At 36.9% G+C, this 24,884-nt stretch overlaps 4 protein-coding genes and 1 long non-coding RNA gene across 5 annotated transcripts; 2 read left to right on the forward strand and 3 right to left on the reverse strand.

The window, feature by feature from the left end:
• Positions 1-7,002: 7,002 nt before the first annotated feature.
• On the forward strand, positions 7,003-10,251 carry LOC117634385 (vacuolar protein sorting-associated protein 32 homolog 2). The gene is made up of 8 exons (XM_034368479.1): positions 7,003-7,365; positions 7,539-7,648; positions 8,155-8,254; positions 8,780-8,865; positions 9,007-9,098; positions 9,271-9,385; positions 9,496-9,691; positions 9,904-10,251. Exons 2-7 carry the CDS (start codon positions 7,577-7,579, stop codon positions 9,685-9,687), a joined length of 657 nt encoding a protein of 218 aa, XP_034224370.1. The 5' UTR covers positions 7,003-7,365; positions 7,539-7,576; the 3' UTR covers positions 9,688-9,691; positions 9,904-10,251.
• Positions 10,252-11,359: 1,108 nt separating this feature from the next.
• Positions 11,360-12,164, reverse strand: LOC117635091. Its single transcript, XR_004586867.1, has 2 exons — positions 11,711-12,164; positions 11,360-11,616 (listed from the first exon to the last, which is right to left on the reverse strand). It is a non-coding gene; the product is annotated as an uncharacterized LOC117635091 (long non-coding RNA).
• Positions 12,165-12,855: 691 nt separating this feature from the next.
• Positions 12,856-15,101, reverse strand: LOC117635111 (meiotic nuclear division protein 1 homolog). The gene is made up of 10 exons (XM_034369454.1): positions 15,016-15,101; positions 14,622-14,702; positions 14,298-14,414; positions 14,139-14,177; positions 13,925-14,032; positions 13,767-13,829; positions 13,611-13,662; positions 13,473-13,517; positions 13,295-13,374; positions 12,856-13,114 (listed from the first exon to the last, which is right to left on the reverse strand). Exons 1-10 carry the CDS (start codon positions 15,016-15,018, stop codon positions 13,046-13,048), a joined length of 657 nt encoding a protein of 218 aa, XP_034225345.1. The 5' UTR covers positions 15,019-15,101; the 3' UTR covers positions 12,856-13,045.
• A 1,155-nt stretch (positions 15,102-16,256) lies between these two features.
• LOC117633554 (probable LRR receptor-like serine/threonine-protein kinase At4g29180) lies at positions 16,257-20,646 on the forward strand. The gene is made up of 12 exons (XM_034367196.1): positions 16,257-16,352; positions 16,698-17,729; positions 17,823-17,958; positions 18,047-18,118; positions 18,224-18,295; positions 18,368-18,448; positions 18,592-18,737; positions 18,847-19,070; positions 19,209-19,335; positions 19,416-19,481; positions 19,673-19,862; positions 20,024-20,646. Exons 1-12 carry the CDS (start codon positions 16,283-16,285, stop codon positions 20,484-20,486), a joined length of 2,679 nt encoding a protein of 892 aa, XP_034223087.1. The 5' UTR covers positions 16,257-16,282; the 3' UTR covers positions 20,487-20,646.
• A 2,629-nt stretch (positions 20,647-23,275) lies between these two features.
• Positions 23,276-24,651, reverse strand: LOC117635637 (transcription factor MYB87-like). Its single transcript, XM_034369974.1, has 3 exons — positions 24,408-24,651; positions 24,135-24,264; positions 23,276-24,041 (listed from the first exon to the last, which is right to left on the reverse strand). Exons 1-3 carry the CDS (start codon positions 24,541-24,543, stop codon positions 23,558-23,560), a joined length of 750 nt encoding a protein of 249 aa, XP_034225865.1. The 5' UTR covers positions 24,544-24,651; the 3' UTR covers positions 23,276-23,557.
• Between the last annotated feature and the right edge of the window lie 233 nt (positions 24,652-24,884).

The following is a 24,884-nucleotide window of genomic DNA, read 5'->3' on the forward strand; positions in this document are numbered from 1 at the left end:
AATTTTTAAGTAGTGTAGACAAATTTAAAATATGAAATTCATGTTTCTAAAAATAAATAAAAAATTCATTACAATTATGATTGTGACGAATGTATATATTGTTAATTTATATCAAATGATACTATGAAGTGGGCCAAAATGAGTAGTTAGTGTCGAATTAACTTATTAAGCGATTAGCACTTTAGCGCTCTTATTCAAATGTGAAGGCCCCCTCTAATATGAAATCATAGCTCCTCCACTGCTCCAAATAATATATATTGGGTGAAATATTGCACAAATTAGACGTGCTTGACTTGGAAATAGAGAGAGATTTATAAATAGAATAAATCCATGATTTCACATTTATCACAAAATAAGAACTTTTAGAACGCATTATATAACCCACTCACTATGACAAGTATGAAATATTGTAAGACAAACACACACGTTCTTCATCTTGTTTCTTCTTCTTCCTTCTCTCTCTCTCTCTCTCTCTCTCTCTCTCTCTCTTAAACACTACTTCATGGTAGAAATCTATTCTAAATAATTGGAATGAATGATTAAGTAAGGAATGATGACACTTAGGAGAGGCTACGGATGCAATCAAATAATAAGATAGAAAAGCAAGGGAATAATGTGACTCTTATTCCCCTTTGACTAATGATATCACAACCCCACCGCCAAAAGATATGATAGAAAAGTAAGAGAATAATGTGATTCATCCCCTTTTGGCTAATGATATCACAACGCCACTTGTTACTACCATGCAAGGTGACATGGCAATGATGATTTGATTAAAAACCAATTCCAAGTCTCTACACATGGAAAACAAGAATGGTGCCATCTTTCACCTGAAGGAATAATCACATACTAGGCTTAAGATTTTATAACATGTAGGTCTTGATAATAAATATTAAATAAAGAAAAGCCATATTAATAAATAATTAACATGTAGCATGAATATTTCTTTAAAACGATAATTTATATAGTTTTAAAAAAAACAACAAAAACAAAAAAAAAACAAACAAAAACAAAAACAAAAACAGGTTCTCTCAGAGAATGAATATTATTGGACTATGGTCCGAAACCACAAATGGGAAGGACATCAAGAAAGCAATAGTGTACATTATTCTAAGAAAATCCTGCGAGCAGAAAGCTCGATCAATACGGTTTCCCAGTTGTTGATTACTAGTCCAGACAAAAGAATTACCTTTCGAAGCTACTTCAATGAGTCCAGCAGAGTGAATAAAGTCTTGAAAGTTCAACATGTATCTAGTGACAACATTAGATCCACCTAATTTTTCATGTAAAGAAAGGATTTTTTGTTTTCTTAAGAACCTTTCCTATTGAGATGAGCGATAACACACTAACCTCACACACACTACGCGAACAAAGGTGTACCAATAAAATGTTCCAAATAAGACTTTGTTCATCTTTTCGAGGAAACATATAACAAACAAAAAAAGGCCTATCCAATCCCAGAATCAAACACAGAAGGTAATAAGAAACGATCATTCATGTAATGAATACCAACTTGAACATTATTGTCATTCGAAGTTAGAATTATTCCACCAGCCATGCCATCAGGTGGAATCTCTATAAACCTATTAAAACCAAAAGTAGTAAATTTAACTTCAAAAGATCTAGAGGACAACTTGGTTTCCATAATAAAAATAATATCTGGACTATAAGTCCGATCCAACAAAAGCAATTCCGATTTAAACCCAGATCCAGAACAACCTTGACCATTCCATGAGATGAGAGAAACTTCATATAGTTCTGATAAATAGAAGAAAGGCCCGCCAAAGGCTTGTTCAGTTTCCTTCTTAGTCCCAAACAGATTCCCAATACCATTATAGTGTCCAGCAAACAAACCAATCCAATCAAATTGACCAGCAGGTCCTGTTAAAAACTGAATAATCCAAACCACAGATAACATAAGATCCAGTATTGCCCATAGGAGGGAAAAGAGAAAACCAAAGAAATAGGCCTAAAAATCAACCAAATTAAGTTTAGAACAAGAGCAAACCTTATACCCACACACACACACACAAAAGCGCAAAATAGAACCAGGTCATAGCTTGAGGAAAACTAATCCATAAAAGATTAGCACAGTACCACAGTTTCCGTCTTACTTTCGAAAGAATGAAGCCAAACTTATAATAAATATAAAATTAAAATAAGCGGAAGTCAACAAGGGCAAATTAAAATGACCTAAACTAAGTTATAGGAATTTTTTTCTTCTAGATGGTGGCTATCCAATGCTTTTGAATTTTCATATTTCACAATTCCTAATACCCGACTTGCGCATCAATTGCTTCTTCATGCTGCGTGGCTTCTATTTCCAGCTTCATGGCCGTTATTTCTTGTCTTGGCTGATTCATACTAGCCATACTCTCCTCTTCTGTGTGTTCATAATCCTCGCACTCACTGAGTCATAAGAATGAGAAACATGGTTACATATGAGATGCAACAAAATTTCAACGTACAAATTAAATCTTATTGACAAAAATACAATAAACGTGAGGGACACTTACGGCGTGAAGCATAACACAAGATCGAACCATTCAGAGCCCTTGATATCCACAGAATGAACAGTTGAATGTATGGTCTTGATCATATGTCCTCCTCCTTCTCCAACAACAATTTGAAACGTGGTGATACTAAGATATTGAACCTTGAGATGTGAATCGCACCAGCCAGTCTGGACATAGAAAAAGTCATGGTTCCCCAAATGAACCAAACACTGTGTCAAATCGTCAAACCATGGCATTAGCGGACGAGCGAACTCAAGGCATTGCAATATAAAAAGTTGGCTTAGGGAATATGCAATATCATCATCACCGCCTTTCTCCATCTGAAAGGAGAATGCTATAATCTCTGTCTCCCCGTATAAGGCATAGATAGTCTTGCCTACAACCACAGCCCTCCCTTGGAACGGAGGAGCAAGGCAAGCAGAAGTGTCAAATTTCACCCGATTCCAATCCATTCTACCCACGTTAAAAGCAACGATGCAAAAATCCCCGTTTATCAAGCCACACAATGAAAACAAAATAACGCCATGACAAACGGCATAACCAGTCATTCGCATATGGTGGTCATAATCATCATAAAATGGAAAAGGAGTCATTTTCTCCCAAACCTTCTGATTATGATCATATCGCCCGAAGGACGGCTCCTTAACTGGTCGGAGGCATGTTCGACGTGCAAGATAATAAACCTTGTCGTACGCGTACACAATAGTTTCTCGTGAATTAGAGGCTGGGGTAGGAGTAATAGATGAACATTTAGACCAAGTCTCCATGTCAACAATAAATCCACCGTAGTCACCAAAGTAGTATAAATTGGAGCGGTTGAAAACCCTTGCAACCCGAGGGCAATAACCTTCTCGGAACTTGGCAACATGTCTAATTACCGGGACTTCTCCTCCGTGTTTGAATTTCACTTCATAGACTGCATTAGTGTAAATCCCGTCCCCGTAAGATGACACGAGTAAACATATAGATCTAGCTTCCCCTTGATTTACCGTCATTGATGCATGCTCCCAATCATCGGGCAAGCTGGACAGAGAAGAGAGATGCATACAACAAGTCAAGCTAATCTCTTTTTAAAGACCTACCCTGCCTATTGAGAATTTATCTAGTAGAAACTGGTTATTATATATTTCAGGCAAATTATTCAAAATGCATGCAGCAGCGAGAGAAAACTTAAGCAAAATTCTCTCATAAACTAGACAAAAAATAAAAAAACAACAATGAGAATTAAGAACTGACTTTTGGTAAAGATCATGAGCCTCATGGTTAGGATTGTGGTACTCCGTCACTGTGGAAGGTGGAAGTGGCGTCGTCGTTATGGCTGGACTGGGGCCTTGTAAGCACAGCTCCTGCGTTATTGATTTCATCAAATCGAACAGTTGGCCCAGAATTTTCTCCATCTCCGGTAACTTGTCCATAGATTTCTCCATCTCTGATATCTTGCCCAGTAGGTCATCTTGGCGTGAAGCCATTGTCAAGGCATGGCCTTGACCCGAGGTAAGCTCGGCGGCGACGGTGGAAAGTTGAGATATATACCGATCTCCCATGATAGGGCCTTTGCTCTTGGAATGGTTCAATTGAGAGGCAAAAGGGAATTTAGGGTTTGGGGATGCCGCGGCAGAAGGGGTTTTGTTGGGTATGATATGAAAGTTTCGAAATCACTGAAAATTGTAGAAATATAAAGATGGAAGAGCAGATGGTTTCATTAATATCCGTAAAGTCTGAATTGCAAAGCATCTACTCATATAACGACCTAATTAATCTTCCTAGAAACATCAGACCGAAAAAAATCTTCCTAGAAACAAAAAAAGTAAGCCTAGACCTACTAGAAATAGGAAACTTACTATTTTTGTTTTTTTTTTGTTTTGTTTTGTTTTTTTGTTTTTTTTGTTATTAAAGGAAGAAACAGGAGACTTATAGAAAGAAAGAAGAAATAGGAAACTTACTATTTGATATCCCATTAATTTAATGGACTTTTATTTTCATCTTTAGGAGGGAGTGGAGGCCCATCACCGATCATGATTCTCAGTCTTTGTCGCTTCTCATAAGAAGATGTAATTCAGTCGAGAAATTTTTGGCAATGTATTGACAGCTTTAGTTTCCCTTTTCCAAAATTTCTACAGCTCTATGCGTTGATCTCTTTATTCTATTTAGTTTCCCGTTTTCAAATTCCTACAGGGGCAAGGCAATGATACCTGTTTGTTTAATTGTTACCCTTTTTATGATTTTTTGGGTTTGCTTGGGTTTGTTACTCTTTTTGCGAGATTGGGTTTTAGGGCCAATTGAGTAAGTGGTTTAGTTCAAACTCCTATATAATTTACCTTCTTCTCTCCCTCCCTCTTGGATATCTCTTTCTTTCACTCAGTATCTTCTTTGGCTTCACTCTCGTTAATCAAAGGTGGTGTTGTTGGACCACCCCACATATCTCGTACGTTTTTGCCTCATTGTCAACGACAGTCGAAGGTTAGCTTATGCTTTCTCATTTATAACATAATTTTTGTTTTCTTTTGTTTTGAACATGGAGGTTTTTGTGTAAAATTTGTTTTCATATATAGGAAAGGTCAGACTTAATAATTCAGCTCTATGAGAAGTTTTCGTGGGCGCTCTTTTTTAGTCTATGCCCCATGAATTAGTAGTGTCCAATATCATCATTATTAATGACATGCTTAGTGTTTAGGTAATATTTTTCTTTTTATATGAGCACTAAAATCAAATAATCTAATTTTTAATCTTAAATTTTCAGGAAATGGAAGTTGATCATGATCCAATTGACGACGGTTACATTGATTACATTAGAACTCAATGGTGCAAGAATAATTCAAAATGCACCGTTATGGGTTCTCGTATTAGCTTTTATAATTTTGTTATTGATTATGCTAGCGGGAAACAACATTACGATGGTGAGTTGTTCTTCAAGGAAAATAAACAAGGTGGAATACCTGTGACATTTATGAATATGGATGCTAAGGGTGGAACTAAATTGAGTGTCGAAGAAATTTTTAGGTTGGACGGTAAAGTATCTAATAAAAGGATTCTTCGCCCATTTAAGTATACCTTTTGCAAACAGAAATCATTCAATGATGAATGCAGTGAGGCCGAAAGGGATATGATGAAGGGTTGTTGGACCTTGTGTTATGACAAGCTTGATTACACACTAGATGAATGGGTACTCAAATTACAAAACCATGAAATTAGAGACCCTGGAAAGTTCAAATTGATTGTTGGAAGTAATTGCCTATCTGATTTCTGGCGTTGTACAATACGGTGAGCGTAATAGTATTTTTGTTATAGTGCTATTAATTTATGGTTTAGTTAACTAATGTATTTCATGATTGGGCAGAGAATTAATAGAGGCAATTGCTCAGATTCATGATTGTGGGCTCTTCCATGGTTCGTTGGCTGGATATAATAATTATGTTGTTGTTGGGGACCAACTGAAACTATTTAACATCGGCGGTTGTTTGGAGAGCCTACATGATCAACAACATTCAAGGAAAATCCAAGATTTCCAAGAGTTCAGGGACACTCTGAAGATGCTGCTGGCACCTAGTCGTAAACAATGGCCTGAGCGTGACAGATTTCTTAATTGTTTTGATGATGCTGCAACATCAAACTTTTGGTGAGTTATTTTGGACTTTATTTTTTGGCGAAATATATGTTGTCTTTCTGTGTTTATGACTGTTGTTTTTTTCTTTTTTCAGCTGTAAAGACTATGTTAAGAAATTGAAGCGCCACCCCTTTCTATTGACTCCTCGCAACAGGGTGATATATGTTACAAGTGTTTATCACAATGATGTATCTATTATAAACAAGACGATGAACATCATAGGGGGTGATTTTCAAGCGTTGCTGCCTCGAGTGATCTAAAGCTGACTTGTTTAGTTATTAAACGATGTTTAGATCATTTGAACGATACTAGTTTTGTATTTTTATCATCACTTATTTCTAGTTCTGATGGAATCTTCATGTAAATCCCGTCAGTAGTGAGGTCCTTTAACCGCCCAAATATGAGCAAATCCAGTTGGTTCACTGCAGATACAAAAGGGGTTATGAAATTGTTCTTGGTGCAGTTAAATGCACATTGATTTGGCACTTGCACATGTTTAATGAATATAATTGAATATTTTAAAAAGTTGAATATTTAAACAGTACAGCCGTGCGGCTATACTCTTTAAACAGATTCGATTATTTAAAGATTATAGCCACGCGGCCAGACTTTCTCAATATATTCGAATATTTAAATAGTATAGCCGCGCGGCTATACTCCGGCTATACTCTTTAAAGATATACATTAAAAAAGAAAAAAAAAAAGAAAAAAAGAAAAAAAGAAAAAAAGAGGAAACGGTAAAAGCTCAATGGTTAAAGGTAAAGAACAAAAGTGTAAGTAAATAAGTCATTTACATGAATTGTTTTACTGCTAGAATCAATCACAAACATTTACTATCTTCTACAGCATTACTGGTACTACTACCACTATCGGAAGTGAGCAAGCTCCAATGACTAATCATTGACTTGTAGAAACTAACCACCAAACCCAAACGACATCGTTTCACCCATTCGAAGGGTTTAGATACATCCAGCCGTCCGTTAGACCTTCACTGGACCCCACAAACCAATCAAGTGCGCCACGTGGAAAAACATAACTCCATTCAACGACGTAGACGAAACTCAGAAAAAGGCAAAGCAGCTTCGCTTCTCCTTCTTCTAACACAAACCAACACGCCTAAGAAATCCCCAATCAACCCAATCGGCAAAGCCACGGCCATTACACGGTCCTCTTCCTTCTTCTCCTTCGAAACCCTAATTTTCCCAACCCGATCCTTCTTCCTCAAAATCTAGCATCAATTTCAAGGTAAGCATATGTACCCAATTACCCATACATCTATCTATACATCGCTGTTTCCAATAAATGTTGTGACGTTTCTTTGTGGTGAAATTTTCGATCTTGATTTGGCGGGGCTGGGGAAACAGATTTTGGCTAGGGTTTTGATCGATTTCATCGCGTTGACGTTTTTTATTATGCAGAAGATCGAGAGGGTTCGATAATTTGCAGAGAATCAACCATGTTTACCAGGCTTTTCGGGAAACCTAAACAGGAAGGCAATGCCCTGACCACCTTAGACAAATTAAATGAGGTAAAATGACCGATTTATTAATCGATTTTTATTCATTCGTATTGATAATTTTTCTCAAAGTATTTAAATTTGTGTGATTCGTTCGTAGCTTTGTTAGTTTGATTTGGTTTTGGAAGTCTGTAAGTATTACTGTGTGTGACTGTGTGTGCCGGCATGTGGATGATTCTCTATGGGTTTGTGAATAGTTTAGAATGAGAGGCTGATGAGACATGAGGAACTCTTCAATTATGTAGTTCTTTATGTTTTCTTTGCGTTGGTTGATGCAATTAGATTGCTTTCTGAAGATGGTTTTCCACATATGAAATGAAGTATTGATTTTCAAGTTGATATCTTGGCTTGTATTGCAACAGGCCATTAATCTCGGTAGTGATGATGATAACACCTATTAAGTTGACGGAAACGTTAATTATCTGGATGAACTTTGTTTCTGGTTGTGTTTACACCTATTTTTGTTCCTCGTCAGTAGTTGATTATTTCCTCAATCAATCTCTCTCTTTGTTGTACAGACACTTGAAATGCTAGAGAAAAAGGAAAAAGTACTACAGAAAAAGGCTGCTGCAGAAGTTGAAAGGGCCAAGGAATTCACCAGAGCAAAGAACAAAAGGGGTATGGTCGCAAAATGTTTTCATTCTTATGGAGAATTCGGATGGTGATAATCTAATTCTTGAATAATTTTTAAGGAATTTATTAACTTTTTGCTTTGAGAGAGGGCTTATGTTCACACCCGTTTATCCATTAGTTTACATTTTGCACCTTGATTATGTATACATGAGTTTGCCTTGTATTATTGCCATCTAATGCTTATCAAGCTTTTTTTCTACGGTAACTTAATCTAAGTAAGGAACTTAACCTGAGGGTTTCTTTATTCCTCACCACTGCTTTCAGCACCAATTGAATTGGTTAGGACTGGAGACTCAGTGTGTATACCAATACATTTTATACTCCTTAAAGTTGGTCAAATATATGAATGATGATTGTCAAACCTGTTTAGATTTTGTCTATAAGTTGGAAATCATAAAGAGTTTATAAGACCCTTACATGATTTGAATCTAAAACCAAAGATGTGTTGTCCATGTCTTTTGAAATTCTAGTTCTGTGGTTGAGTTGTAACTTTTGCTGCTTTTTTTGCAGCGGCTATACAATGTTTAAAGAGGAAGAGGTTATATGAACAACAAATAGAACAGCTTGGAAATTTCCAGTTGCGTATCCATGATCAGGTGATGTTGGAATTGGAACTATATTTCTTGATCCTTTAAATAGTGTTTCAAATATTGTCAATAATTTTATCTTTTTTTGGATTTTTTGGTTTTGATGAATGGGATTTTGCTGTATTGATGTGGCACATGTTGATGTTGCAGATGATAATGCTAGAAGGTGCAAAAGCCACAACCGAAACTGTAGATGCCTTGAGAACTGGAGCAGCTGCAATGAAAGCAATGCAGAAAGCAACGTATGTAGCATTTACTGTTGTATTAAGCATATTTGCACTTTCACAAGAATTTTTTTTAATAATATGCTTTACTTTTTATGTTGCATCTTCATTTCTTGGATGTCACATCACATCTGATTAATTCAATTATGGATGTTCCTTACATAATTGAAATGGGTGTCCTTTTATACAGGAACATAGATGATGTGGACAAGACCATGGATGAGATTAATGAGCAGACAGAGAACATGAAACAGATACAGGAAGCATTGTCAGCTCCAATTGGTGCAGCTGCTGATTTTGATGAGGTTTGTATTGTCTTTTCCTTTCCTTATCCCAATATGATTGGTTTTCTAAATGCTATGTTTTCAACTAGTATATACAGCTGCTTAGTGGTTTGGACATTTTTAATCTGCAGGATGAACTGGAAGCAGAACTTGAAGAGCTGGAAGGCGCTGAGTTGGAAGAACAACTTCTTCAGCCAGCAACAACAGCTCCTGCTGCTCCAGTGCAAGCCCCAGCAGGAAGGCAACCAACCCGTCCTATTCCCCAGAAGCGCACTGCTGAAGAAGATGAATTGGCTGCTTTGCAGGCTGAGATGGCACTTTGAGCAGGTCCGTTGATCAGTTTCAGTATGATTATTGTAATATCATTAAAGACATAAAATTGCAGTTGTTTGTTTCACAAATTGTGCCTTCTTTTATCATTTTAGTAGAATGAAGTACATTAAATGGAATTCTTTCTGAGGGTTTTAGTGAAATGACTTATATGCAGTTTCATTTTGTATTTGAGTTAAGAGTTGATTTTATTTGTTATAATGTTGCAGGTATTATTCTGCAGGATGAAAGGAGGTTATGTAAAGGATTGGTCTGATTTTATAATGGAGATTTGTGCTCCGATCGCGCATCCAGATTTCTGTGTGGCTTCATTATTAAACCGAATGTATATAAAGGTGGCATAAATCAAACAGTCCCCTTTGAAACTTGTATTCTGCTTTTTTCAGAGTTTTCTCTTTCTTTTCTTTTTCTTTTTCTTCTTAACTTATCCTTGAACATTTATTCAATGTTCTGTCAGGCCTGAATCAGTAGCTTGTTCTATTATGTGATATTACCAAGTGAATAATATGAAATGATCTTGGAGCCTATACTATGAAGCTCTTCTGTCTTCTTGGTCATTGGACTTGGTCAGTCTTTTGCTTAATCTATTGGCTGTTGACCCAAGGCAATGACAGGAAGGAAATGATGCGTAGATTTCACCATCTCTCCTGTGTTTAAGTGTCTTTTTAATCATTGATAAAGAGGGATTCCAACATGGGAGAAATTTTAGTCTTCAAACATGAACCGTGTCATTTATTATATGTTTTAAAACACGTGAATTCGTAATACCACGTAGTTGTGTAATGGCTACACCTTCGGGTTCTCTTTCAACCATGAAAAGGGTAACTAGACTAAGAATTAGTCTCTTCATGTGGGCCATCAGTGAAAATGCTGCTGCTCAAATACATCATCATCGTTGAACGTTGTCTCTATTGTTGTTTCATGGTTACTATTAACTTGCTACACTTGGTAACCCAACAAAACTTCTAGTGCTAAAACAAATATTAATAGATGGGGCTTGTAGCTTTATTGGTTTTTCACTCATGCCAAGGGTAGAGTTCAAATGCTCTCCTCATTTACCCTCCTTTGTACTTTTTTATTTATTTATTATTTTCTAAGATCAAACAAAACAAAAAAGGTAGAGTTCTATATGTTTCTTGAGGATAAGAGATTTTGTAGTTTTCCAAACCCTAGGGAAGGTCGACGTAGGTTTTTTTGTTCTAGGGTTTAGGGTTTAGGGATGGATTAGGCCTCTATATCTATATCTAACCCAACAAAACAAAAAGGGGATGGATTGTAAACAGTTGAAGCCGAGTCCACACCCCAACCAGTGGCCCTGGCACTGGCATGCTTCTTAAAACAAGGTTGCGCATGTAAAAACTTTGGTCCACAACCAGACAGAGTCTCTCTATAAAGTGAAGTGGTAAACACGTTGTCTGGTTAGGTGGGGGTCTTGATTTCACAACTTTTTTCAGTATTGACAAAAAAGAAAGAGGATGCCCATTAGTGCCCATGTCGTTCCTTTTTGGTGACATAAACAATATCAATATTGCTAAGTAAAAGTAGGTATTAGATTTTGGTTTAAAACTGTTTTGAGGTTCTAATTGCCTTCCAATTCACTTCAGTGATTTTAACATTTACTAGAGAGAGAGAGATATATAACATAATGTGAACAGAGAGAGGATATGGAAATGAATGAATCTTGAAATTGAAAAAAGAATAGGGGATTCGATAAAAATGGTAACAACAAATTAGCAACATAGGCTAGCGAGCAAAGCCTAACATGATAATGATGCAACAATTTCACTTCACAATTTTTCTTGAATTTTTCTCTTCTCTATATTTCATCTTTCTCCAAAAATGGGGTCTCTAATGGATGATGTAGGTGAGGAGCAGAGCCAATACCATCAGCACATAAGCAATTCCTTGGTCCACTGCCACCCCTGCATACCCAAACACAATCATCAACATTCAACACGCACAATCTGAACTCAAATCACAACAACATGATTTCTAGAGAGAGAGAGAGAAACATACCATCACTTGTAGGGGCAGGGGTAGGTGCAAGGGTTTGAGCATTGATGGAGGGGAGAAGCAGAGAGATAACAAGGGCACAAATTGCCATCACAAAAAATTGAACTTTCAGCATCTCCATTTTCTACAAGCTGTAAAAAAATTTCCTACTTCCCAAACACAGCTTTCTCTCTCTCTCTGCCCCCCACTATGGTATGCCCCAATGGGTCTCTTCTCCAACTCCAATACAAAGTTTTCAGCCAAATGAGGGTGGCTTTGTACCTCTTCAGTCCCAGATTTATATAGAAAGAGAGCAGAACACTTCGAATGAAAGAGGAATTTACTCACACAATACGACCAACCCAAAAGCCTAAAACGACAGTGGGACGAGGAGAATCTTGTACACACAAAAATAATAATAATAATAATTTAATTTTTATAGAAACCGCCACTCTTGCTTATAATTGCTGCTAACTAACCTTATGATTTCATTTCAATGGTTCTTAGCCTCCTACCCCAAATTATATGCTCTTGATGGTGCCACGCGTACGCCCGAGATCAGTTGCACGTTAAACTCCAGGCATTGTTGTCGAGCTGTGTAACTGTGGGACCCCCTCCCACATGCAATCATATCATCAATACACTCATATTCTCTTTCTATTATTTTTGAATTTTCTGGCTAAATTTCAAAAGTCTAGCAGATGATTGAGCCGTTGGTGTGTTCTTTAGTCTTGTCTGGACACATCACACTTCAAGGTAACTGACACACATCCAAATTGGCAATTCAAGGCAAGGCAAGGCAGTGCGTTGGAATATAAACAAATTTGAACCTTCCTTCCTCTTGTTGATTTTATCTTGACAATGAAAGGTTCGAATGTTGTTCTATTAATTGTCGTAAACATTATGAAAATGAGGTGACTTATATTTAAAGTATTTGATCCACCTGTTCCAGTGCAAAAAAATTTCGACAATTATTCATTAAATCAACTACTAATCACGTCACAGTATTTTGATGATGAAATGTGTTTGATGCAAATTGATGGGTCAGCCCGAGCTTCCAGACTAAGCTGGTCTGGTTAAGGAAGAGTCAGGCTAGCAAAAACACAAAATTGGTTCGTCCCATTAATCAAGGAGACCAGGAAATCTTGACCTAATGACACAAAGTCTGGTTTAAGTAAACAAACATGTTAGATTGAGTCATTAAGTATCATATCAACCTGTGTTCTTAGTACCATTATGATGCATAAAGCTAAAGGAAACAGCATTTCCTTGTTCGATACAAGCCATAGTGGTGATTGACAATTGAAATCTAAGGAATTACAAACCATACTGTATTTACCATGCGGTGCCATTCAGGATCTAATTAATAACTGAGCTCAGTGGAGCTAGTGTCATCTCTATATAGTCAAAGTCCTCTGTTATTCCAATCTGCATTTGAAATTAGAAAGACAATTATCAAAGGAAAGAGAGAAACTGGGAAGCTAGATGACTAGATTCAAATTGAGCATGTTCTTTCAGCTGAGATGACAAACGACAACCTCAGCATGGCAAGCTCATGAGTTCAAAATAATAAAAACCCGGGCTTGCTCTCTATTAATTCTAATTTACCTCGTTGTACAAGTTCTCAAGCTGCTCTTTGGCCTGCGGAAAGTTATTTGAACACCACTGGCGCACTGTGAAAATGTTGTCTGCAGTAATTAAACCACAGTTATTAAGAGTTTCCATTCTCTTGATTTAGAAACACACCCCACCCTCCAAACAAGAAACAAATGGATTATGATAAAACCTGTCCATCGATTAGCTGCTGTATGGGCAACTTCAATTGCTTTCTCTGCCAACAAAATTATAATATGGTCAGTTCACTTATTTGAGTTCGAAGGTGTTAAAAGGGCATCATTCTACTATGATTGAAGCATCAATTAACTCATTGCTTCAAAGGCAGCTGGATCATTGTCTGCATACTGCGCCATCTCATCCTGAAAATGGCAAGAGACTGCAGTTAGCAACTCGATCAAATAATTTATTTAAGTTGTTTCAAACTCTAATGCATCACAAATGTGCAGGATATATAGACTCCAACCTTCAGCTCATTATACTTTAGCTCTATGGCTTTTAGATCAGCTAAGGCCTCATCTCGTTCTTCCTGGTAAAAACATGAGATTCAGATGCATAAATACATTCTTACAAAGTAGAAAACAGTTCAAGCCTTTGAAAGAGATAAAAGTTTGAAACTCTCACAGAATCCTCACGTCCCTTCTTCAGGGCATTACACTGTTCAACAAGTTCTGCATGACGCTTCTTACTGCTTTGGAGATCAGATTCAAGTCTGCTATTCACATTCCTAAGCTGCCAAAGGCCAAAAACAATATCAGCACGAATCTACTTGTAGGAATTTCAGCACAAATCCTACCCTGTAGAACTGAGCTTATAATGTAAACCATCAAAGGTTCACCTGGTTTCCAGCAGTGCTAGGAAGACTCCAAAAATACACCTGAAATTTTAAAATAACATACATTACAAAATGCCAATAAAAACAAGCATTTTGGATCACATCTTTCACAGACTGATCATAATCCACTATGCAAAGCTGTATGTGGAAACATCTACTTACAGAGGTTCCTATCTTGTCTTTGAAAACAAGGTCATCATCCACTAAACTTTGGATCACATCTTTCACAGACTGAGAAATAACACCTTTCTTTGGGCCTGACTTCTCAAGCTCCTTTAGCTGAAATCACCAATAAACATATGAACAGAGCTGTAGAAGTACAATATAAGCTGAAACCATTGACATTGTTCACAATGAAAAAGAGATTAACCACATTTGAAAATACAGAACTCAATTGAAATAAATTAGAATAGGGTTCGCAAAATAAAATTAGAAAAATTGAATGAATTCATTAAAATTATAGCATCAGGGCGTGATAATACTCACAAGGAAGAAATCTTGAGAGTCGTAAAAGATTTGAAGCATCTTCTCACGCTTCTCATCTAACGAAAGACCTCTCTTCTTCGACTGTACACAAATCAAAACATCGCCAACAAAAAACAAAAAGAAAAAAAAATTTGAGAGAAGAGAAATCGCAAGAAATTCAAAATACTAACACAATTCGTTTCTATGCGACACAAATAATTAATTGGAGCAATTAATTTGAACTTAAGATTAAAAACTATATTGAATCTTGTTCATTCGCGCATTTTCTCAGTAACCAAACGGAGCAATAAGCTAGGATTTGAAACTCGAGAGATCTGATACTATAGTTAACGAGTGAGCTAGAAATACAAATAAAATTAAAGAAAAATTAGGGTTCAGAGAGAGAGCGATTTACCATTGAGGCGAGCTGAGAAGACGAATTGCTGAGGAAGCTACTGAAATGAAGCGTCTAGATTGGCGGGAATTCTTTATATCCACTGCCACACGTCCTTTTATACTTCACATTTGCGTTTGTTCAAACGACGTGTCGTTTGAATGTGACGAACAACTTACTCATACGGATGAAAAAGGGAATTTTTTTTTTTTTTTTTCAAGTATGGAATGGAAAAATGATGGTCAAAACCATATCTCCTCCTCAAAAAAGACTGTTGGATCAATGCAATTATGAATGAGTCATGAAATAAAATTCTGAAATGGAATATCATGTAAGTTTTCTTTCTCGTATCAACGTATCACGTGTTACTCATGTGATGAGATGATTGTAAGAAGAAGGCGTATACATGTTCTATTTCACTAAGGAGTTTCTTAACATAAAATAACTTGTCATTTTTGTAAATAGTGACCTTAAACCGTTGGATTCTCATGAATGGCCAAGATCGATCTTGGCTATGGCCCTTTCCAATTCCATTTTTTATCATCCCATTACACACAAATTAAATAATACCCAAAAAAAAGGTCTGGTACAAAGCCACAAAGATAGAGCTGCCAGCAGCTGCAATATGTGACCCAAATATTTTATGCATGCTGATATAATAATGCCTACTAGTTCAATATTATAAGCAAGTTGAGCAATATTATTAAGGTTTTATATTCTTCCTTTGTTATGCCTTTTTAGACTTTGGACTTAAGGTTGCGTTTCTCAGTTTCTTTCTGCTCTGCTTGTCGGCACGAAGATTTTGGCTTTCATGCTAATTAAATTAATCATTGATTGCTAGTACAGTTAAAGTTTTAAAAAAAGGAACAATAAAACATATGAATAATGCACCTACCAATTTTCAAAACTATCAGGTGGGTGGGTAGAAATTTTTCTACTTAAACTGTGGTGTGGTGACACGAATCACTGTCATCCTCATCCCACATGTTTAAAACTTGGTGGCTTGGATTGAAAATGGATGAAAAGGATTTAGTCTGACTAATTTGGCTGAGGATCTTGAGCACACTGAATGTGAAATCAATACGTATGCATTGACCAGCAAAGATGCTCACGTGACCAACATGTTCTCTCACGGAAAATAAGAACATGTAGCAGGTTTTGCAGCATTAGGTTCCAATCCACAGAGTCTTTTTTTTTCTTTGCTTTTATGGTGCAAAAACTGTCATTCATTTTTAGTATCAGATTCATAGGATCCAAGAGAGAGAGAGAGAGAGAGAGAGAGAGAGAGATGAAAATGTCAACTGGGTTCTTCCTCCTGTTGCTCTGTGCAAGTTTAGTTCATGCGCAGCGCCGGATAGGTTAGTTTTTTATTTAAAAGCAAATGATATTTGTGTCTGTCTGGTTCATTTTACATGTCTACTTATAACTTCTTGTTTTAGCTCTAAATATAGTTTCTTGTAAAAGTCTGTATCTTTAAGTACTAGTTGCTTGTGTTCTTGGCCTATTGCTACCTTTCTTGGTAGGAGAAGAACTTTTCCTACTAATAAAGACCATTATGATTCTGTGGCATCTTTTAAAAGGGTAGATATAATTCATAAATCTAGGATTTTAGGTCATAAATTGGGCTGTTTTGTTCTTTTGTGTTAACAATCAGAAACAGCTCATTCATTCCGATTTCTCTTCACTTATCTGTTTTCATTTAGACTTCGTAAGCATTGACTGTGGCTCTCCCTCGAAGACCTACGAAGACACAGACACCAACATAACATATTCACCAGATGGAGATTACACAGATACAGGGATAAACCAGAACATCTCCTCTGAGTATATGTATCCAAAGTATCCCAACCTACCCTTCCCTCTCTCAGACCTCAGGAGTTTTCCTCTGGGAAACAAAAATTGCTACACTTTGAGACCCGAAGCGGGAAAAGGCAGCTTGAATTTGATTAGAGCTTCCTTTTTATATGGAAACTACAATGGAGAAAACAAGCTACCTGAGTTTGATCTATATCTTGATGTCAACTTCTGGTCGACAGTGAGATTTGGAAATGCTTCTGAAATTGTTACAAAGGAGATTATAGGTTTTGCACAATCTGATAGCATGCATATTTGTCTAGTAAACAAAGGTTTAGGAACTCCTTTCATTTCAGCATTGGAATTTAGACCGCTCAACAGCTCAACTTATGGTACTGAGTATGGGACCTCTGCATCATTAGTACTCTTTAGAAGGCTAGACATTGGATCAAGCAATGGAACAGGTCGATATGGAGATGATGTTTACGATCGAATTTGGTCCCTTTATGTTTCACCTTCTTGGGATACAGTTAGCACTTCTTTACCAATTAATACCTATGAGAACGGATATAGAGCACCGTTTGAAGTAATCAAGACTGCAGCTAGACCTCAAAATGGAAGTGAACCTTTAAACTTGTACTGGAACACAACTGGTATGGATGATCAATTTTATATTTATATGTACTTTGCTGAGGTAGAGCTTCTTGCGAGAAAGCAGTCAAGAAAGTTCAATATATCTTGGAATGGATCTCCATTGTTTGGACCTGTCGTGCCGCGTTACTTACAAGCAGACATAATATCAAATGCAAGAGCTCTGGTGGGAAAAGATCACCAAATTTCTATATACAAGTCAGAGAACTCTACCCTTCCACCCATTCTCAATGCTATTGAGGTTTTCAAAGTCATGCAGCGGGTTGAATCACCTACTTTTAGTGAAGATGGTATGTTTTCTTTTGTTGAAGTTTACTGCATTCAAATTTGTATCTTGCTCAGGTAGAAATGCTTAGCTTCACACCGGTCTTGTTTGATCTCAGTTGAGGCCATAACGAATGTCAAGACTACATACCAAATAAAAAAAATCTGGGCTGGCGATCCTTGTGGACCTAAGAATTTCTCTTGGGAAGGTCTAAAATGCAACTACAGCCTTTCACTTCCTCGGATTACTTCGCTGTAAGTCCTTCAGGGGAACTAGAATTAATACAATTTTCTTCACCTTTGTAATCCATTTCTAAACAGATTTGCCTTTTATTGTCACTAGGAACTTGAACTCAAGCAACTTGAATGGGATCATAGCTGCTTCCATTGCCAAGCTCTCATCATTGGAGTCCTTGTAATTATTGTTATTTTGTGCTTGCAAAAAGGCTCATCTTGTTAAAGCTATCCACTTTAATATCATACAGAACATACTAACTTAACTTTACATGCTTTGTCCCAGAGATTTGTCGAACAACAACTTAACTGGACCGGTGCCTCAGTTCCTGGAAGAACTAAAGTCTCTCAAGATCCTGTAAGTGTAATTACTACATGATGATAGATTCATTGTGATGCCAGCATTCCATTATTAAGAATTGACATGCAGGAACTTGAAAGGGAATCAATTGTCTGGTTCCGTTCCAAACGCTCTTCTGGAGAGATCAGGAGCTGGACTACTTGAACTGAGGTACACCTCCTCATCTCAACCCGGAAACTTGCTTCTTGTTTATCTGGTTTTGTAAGCTTCTTTTAGTTTAAAAAATAACAGAAATGGTTCATGTTATGCATTATGCAGAGAAGTATGATAATTGTGTATCTTCTGAATTTCAGTGTGGATAGCCAAAATCTTTGTGGCTCGGATTCATGCAAAAAGAAGAAGAAAATTGTTGTTCCAATAGTTGCATCGTTATTATCAGCACTAGTCCTCCTTATAGTGGTGATAGTAGTATGGAAATTGAGAAGAAAAAGAAAAGCAGGTACCTTTTAACTTAATGGAAGAAATAACTTCTGAAATTATCATTTTAAATCATGAAAAGTTCCTTATTTTAACAGTCGGAATCTGAAATCATTATTTTGTGTACTTAGATACAGAAGGAGAAAACTTTAACAAAACAGGAAGAACTATAGCATCAAAGAAATGCCAGTTTACTCATGAAGAGGTTTTAGAAATTACCAAAAACTTTCAAACTGCGATCGGGAAGGGAGGATTTGGGATTGTGTACCATGGCTACATGAAAGATGGCACCCAAGTTGCAGTCAAAATGCTTTCCCCCTCATCATCTCAAGGACCTAGGGAGTTCCAAACAGAGGTTTGTCAGTTAGAATGCCTTGAAATTCATTGGATGTGGAATAGAAGTCTTGCATATGAGTGATGAGTGAAACTAGAATGAAAGACAAAGGCCTATGCTCATTTGTTATTGATTTGATGAGTCCCTTGTTGACTGCAGGCTGAGCTCCTGATGAGAATCCATCATAGAAACTTGGCCTCATTTGTTGGATACTGTGATGATGCAGACAACTTAGCACTTATATACGAGTACATGCCTAATGGCAACCTTAGAGGCTGTCTCTCAGGTAATCCTTTATCAAAGCATTGTCCTTCGACATGAGCTTGAGCATTTCAAGATATTTAAATGTCACATTAATGGTTGCAGATTCAGATAGGAGCACACGTATGACTTGGGAAATGAGGCTTCGCATAGCAATAGATGCTGCGCAAGGTTGGTGCTTACTGGTACTCAACCCAAAATATGAACATCTCTTAAAACTTAGAACAGCTTTCCTACACCAGCATTCTGTGCATGTGATTTTTCCAATTTCCTACAAAAGATTCTTAAATATATATTCTGGTATGACAATATTTACTTATATTACAGTTCAACTAATGTAGATAGTGAAATATGTCTCTCAGGGCTGGAGTACTTGCATCATGGATGCAAGCCACCTATTGTACATAGAGATGTAAAGACTGCCAACATTCTCTTAAGTGAAAATTTGGAAGCTAAAATTGCAGATTTTGGTCTTTCCAAGGTTTTTCCCAGTGATAATGAGCCTGATGTAGTGACAACAGTCATGGGCACTGCAGGGTATCTTGATCCAGAGTATGTTTTTACATTTTATTGTTCTCTTAGCATTTTAATCATGTGAGTATTTGATGTAAAAAAGAACTGCAGAAGCAAATTAGTTTCAAGTTTCAACGTCAAATTCAATTATGGCAAAAAACAGATATAAGAAGAGTGACTGATTTATGATTTGTGCTCAGGTACTACAATTGTCAAAGATTGAATGAAAAAAGTGATGTATATAGTTTTGGGGTTGTTCTACTAGAGCTCATTACAGGCCAACCTGCAATCATAAAAAGTGATGAGCATGTCCACATTGTAGAGTGGGTGAATCCTGAGCTCCAAAGAGGGGATATAACAAGTGTTGTAGATCCAAGGATGCAAGAAGGTTACGATGTGAATTCGGTCTGGAAAGCCTTAGAGGTAGCAATGGCGTGCACAACTTCCACCTCCCAACACAGAGCCACAATGGATTTTGTATTGTCTGAGCTTAAACATTGTCTTGAAATGGAATTGTCTAGGCATCGAGAAAGAAGCCCGGGCTGGACAGAAGAACTTCGTGTTAGATTGGCACCGTATACTAGTACTAGTTCAACTGAAGTGTTTTCCATGTACACAGATTCCACAAATGCAGAGTCCATGACAGGACCATTTCCTAGGTAGCTAGTGAGGAGGCTTGATATTTGCAGCCTTGCAGGTTGAGAAAGATATACAACAAAGTCTATACTTAGTTTTTGAATTTCTTTTATGTACATAGCCAAGTTTGTGATTCATTTTTGAGTTTTATGATTTGGTACATTAGTTTTCTGGTTCTGAAGTTGAAGCCTGCCTCTCTTTCTCTCTCTCTCTCTCTCCCCTAGGTTCTTTCACTCTGTACCGTGAGCAGAAATTTTCCATTGATGATCAACACAACTAGTCTAGAATGCGTAGATTAACAAGTGCGTTTTGCAAACAAGAGAAAGGAAAAAAACAAAAACGGAAGAAACACGTTATTGGAATACTGGTACATAGCGGCTATACTCTTTAAATATGCATATATATCGGCTATACTTTTAAAATATTCTATTTATAAGGTATCGCCGTTCGGCTATACCTTTAAAAGATTCTATTTATAGCGTATACTCTTAAAATATTCTATTTATACAGTATAGCCGATCGGCTGCACCTTCAAAGTATTCTATTTAAACAGTAAAGCCGAGCGGCTATACTATTAAAATATTCTATCTAAAGAGTATAGCCGAGCGGCTGTATGGGTAAAATATTGCATTTATAGCGTAAAGCCGCGCGGCTATACACGTAAAATATTCTATTTGTAGAGTATAGCCGGGCGGCTATACTCTTAAAATATTCTATTTATATAGTACAGCCGCTCGGCTATAAGGGTAAAATATTCCATTTATAGAGTATAGCCGCGCGGCTATAAGGGTAAAATATTCCATTTATAGAGTATAGCGGCCCGGCTATACCCTTAAAATATTCTATTTGTATAGTATAGCCGATCGGCTGCACCTTCAAAGTATTCAATTTAAAGAGTAGAGCCGCACGGCTATACTCTATTTTAAGAGTATAGCCGCCCGGCTTTATGTTTAAAAGATTCTATTTACAGAGTATAGCCGATCGGCTGCACCTTCAAAGTATTTTATTTAAAGAGTATAGCCGCCCGGCTATACGGGTAAAATATTCCATTTATAGAGTAGCGCTGCTCCGCTATACGGTTAAAATATTATATTTAAAGAGTATAGCCGTAAGGCTAGACTAATTAAAATGATGTATTCTTTAAATATATTTTCACATTGCACCAACAATAAAAATCTGAATTTCTCGGAAATATAAACCCAAAAAACTATAGAATGTACTTTACTGCCACCACTAAACCAAATTCTAGAAAGAAAGAAAAGCATAAAGGCATACGAGGTAGTGCATCGGGTGTAAAATCTGTCAATTCATGGCTATATATGAATGATTCGTTTTGATGCATGTGTCGGTATGTGCCTGTGATTCTCTTTTAAGTTTTTCTTTTTTATGGGTCTTCTGAGTTTTTCCGTATTGAGCAAAATCCGTTGTTATACCTTTTTGGGTTTTCTGAACATCAATGTTGCTTATTTTCCATTAGGTTTCTGATAACTTGCTTCATGATGCAACTAGCAATCTAGAAACTTTAAGCTTTTGTTCTCAGACCCTTAGAAGCAAGGCAATTCTCTTCTCCTTATTGTTAGCTATCAATGTTCATGCACTTACTTGCCCATAGTTGCTTAAGATTCCACAAATGCAGAGTCCATGAGAGGACCATTTGCTAGGTAGCTAGTGAGGAGGAGGCTTGATATTTCTGAGAGTAAAATCAAATTTATATCATTGAAGATTGTGTTTCTCTTCTTCTTTCCTTTCTGTTCTTTCCTTGATACTCACTAATTTGACCTCATAATAAACAATTGCAAGTTGGAGAAATTACTTATAAACAAACAAAGATATTTCTTAAAAGAAACAGCACATGTGAATTTGAAAATCCTTGACTAGCAAAGATGTTGATTTGACCAAGTTGGTCTCTTAGTTTAGATAACCTCACAACCTAGAGCCACCATGGGTTGCTCTATGCTGCTTCCTTCACAATTCTTTGATTAGATAATTGTAATGATGTTTTACTACAATAATAATATACAAAGACAAAAGACCAGCTTTTCTTAGCACCCCATTTGAATTGTATTCACCATCAATCAACTCATCCTAAAAGTTTATTAGCTTAGCAAGAGTCTTGCAATGAGACTTTGCATGTTGAATAAGGGAAGGCAACCAAAGAAGTCCTTAATATACAAGAAAGAAATATGATGGTAGAGTTGAATGAAAAGAGGTCAAGAAGGGCAGATTCAGAGAACAAGTATAATAAAGGATATGATGAAGCTCACAAGGGCCACACTTTATATTAATATAATATTCTTAATCTGAGGCATGCTCTATTTCTCCACTTCCAGCCAAAGAAAACATAAGGCACCCATTTTGGTCATCACTTTTTCAAGTACTAGTCTTTGCCATGTTCTTAAAGATAATGGCAAATGCTGTTTACCAAAGACTAAAACCCTTTTACACTTCTTACTCCTTGAATTTGCATTCAAATTGACTATCCATCTATGAATAACATTTATGGCTTTTGACTATGTGTTCTTTGTAATCTTATTCTAAGCTCATTCAAATGAAAAAAACAAAACAAAACAAGAAACCCACAAGAGAGAGAGAGAGAGAGAGAGAGAGAGAGAGAGAGAGAGAGAGAGATGGTCATTGTCAGATGTAGACATTTTCTTCACTTTGAATATGCAGCGCAATGCAACTATTGTGACCTCTGACTAGTCAGAAGCAAACAAATTATTGCTGACTACATATATACCTCACAATATAACTGAATATTTTCACTTGCACAATTAGGCCCAAAAAAAAAGGTTTATAATAGCAAATTAGGGCCCTCAGCCAAAGTTACCACAAACATTAATACAAAACAACGCTAAACACCGGCTTGATTAGTCGATAAACTGCATGCATAATTCCATAATCATCCAAGTTTGGTTGTTCTTAACAGAACCAAAACCCTAGTATTTTGATTTTCATACGTGTTAGTTTGTGAACTTGATAGAGAGGCTTTGCCTTGGCATCTTGAGTTCATAGCCTGCTGTTAACATGTAGGTAAGGAGAGAGTTTTTATATGCATAATACATAGAGCAAATTCATAAGTATATTTAAATATTTGCCTAATAACCAAAGTTACCCAGAAGAGCATCAGCAGGAGGCTCAAATCCATAGTCCGTAAGAGCCCCACTTTCATCGCCAGACCACAGGGTGTAATTGTTCTCCAAACCCAAAATAGATGAAGTGGGAAGACTTGAAGCTTCTTGAGATGATGAAATATTGGTGAAACTCTTACTTCCACAAGTGCCAAAATCATTAACTTCCAGAAAATTTGAATGAGGAAATTGACTTATTTGCTTTTGTTGATCAAAACTCTGCCCCAAGCTCACGTCCATTAGATATGGCAATGTACCATCAAAACAAGATGATGAAGTCCCATGATCCTGAGGGGTTCCAGATTCAAATTTGGGAACTGAAGCCGGAAACTCTCTTGAAGCCAAATTCATGTTATTTGCTGCGAAGAATTTTTTCTTCAACTTGGTGTTCCAATAGTTTTTGACATCATTGTCTGTTCTTCCTGGCAGTTGGGATGCTATAACAGACCACCTAATTAATCACACACAAATAGAACTTCACAAATGGTACAAAATTAAACAGTTTAGACATACAAGATATGTTTATAAATAATATTGGACTTGCCTACTTCCAATGGTACCGTAGAGAGTGCAAATAAGGTTGTCTTCCTCCTCAGTAAAACCTCCACGCTTGATGTCTGGCCTAAGATAATTCAGCCATCTCAATCGACAACTCTTACCGCAACGGTTGAGGCCTTAATTCAACACATAATTAAATTTAAATTCATTTAACCACCATGAATAAAAGTAGTACTAACTGTTTTGCATGAACTAACCAACTTCTCCAAGAACAATTAAGAAGTAATAATTAGTAAGTGATCATTTGAAATTAGAGTACCTGCTTTGGTAGGGAGAGAAATCCAATTGCCACCAGTGCCATGGTTGTGGAGGTAGTTCTTGAGGGTGGTGTCTTCTTCTGGGGACCACGGTCCTCTTTTCACTTTAGATTTGTCACAGCATGGAGCTCTTCCCATGGCCAAACACTCAAAAACACTAGTCTACTACTCTGGCCTCAAATTCAACCACCAAAGCAGACCAGCCAAAGGGTCCAAAAGCTAAGTTAGCAGAGGAGAGGAAAGAAACTAAACCAGTGCGGGGGTACGTTGAGCATTTGAAAGATGGATAAAAAGAGCCTTTAGAAAGCTTGACTTCGTCTGACTGACCAATAAAGTTTATTCATTTTCTTAATGGGAAAGAGAGACTAGTCAATGTTGGTGCTTGAGGAAGCACGCAGTTCTCATGCATTTGCTGTCAAAACAGAAATTTCCCTACACAATGCCAATGCCTTATAAAATAAGAAAAATACTTGACTCGT

Source organism: Prunus dulcis, chromosome 7, assembly GCF_902201215.1.
Source record: "Prunus dulcis chromosome 7, ALMONDv2, whole genome shotgun sequence".
Classification (NCBI taxonomy): Eukaryota; Viridiplantae; Streptophyta; class Magnoliopsida; order Rosales; family Rosaceae; genus Prunus; species Prunus dulcis.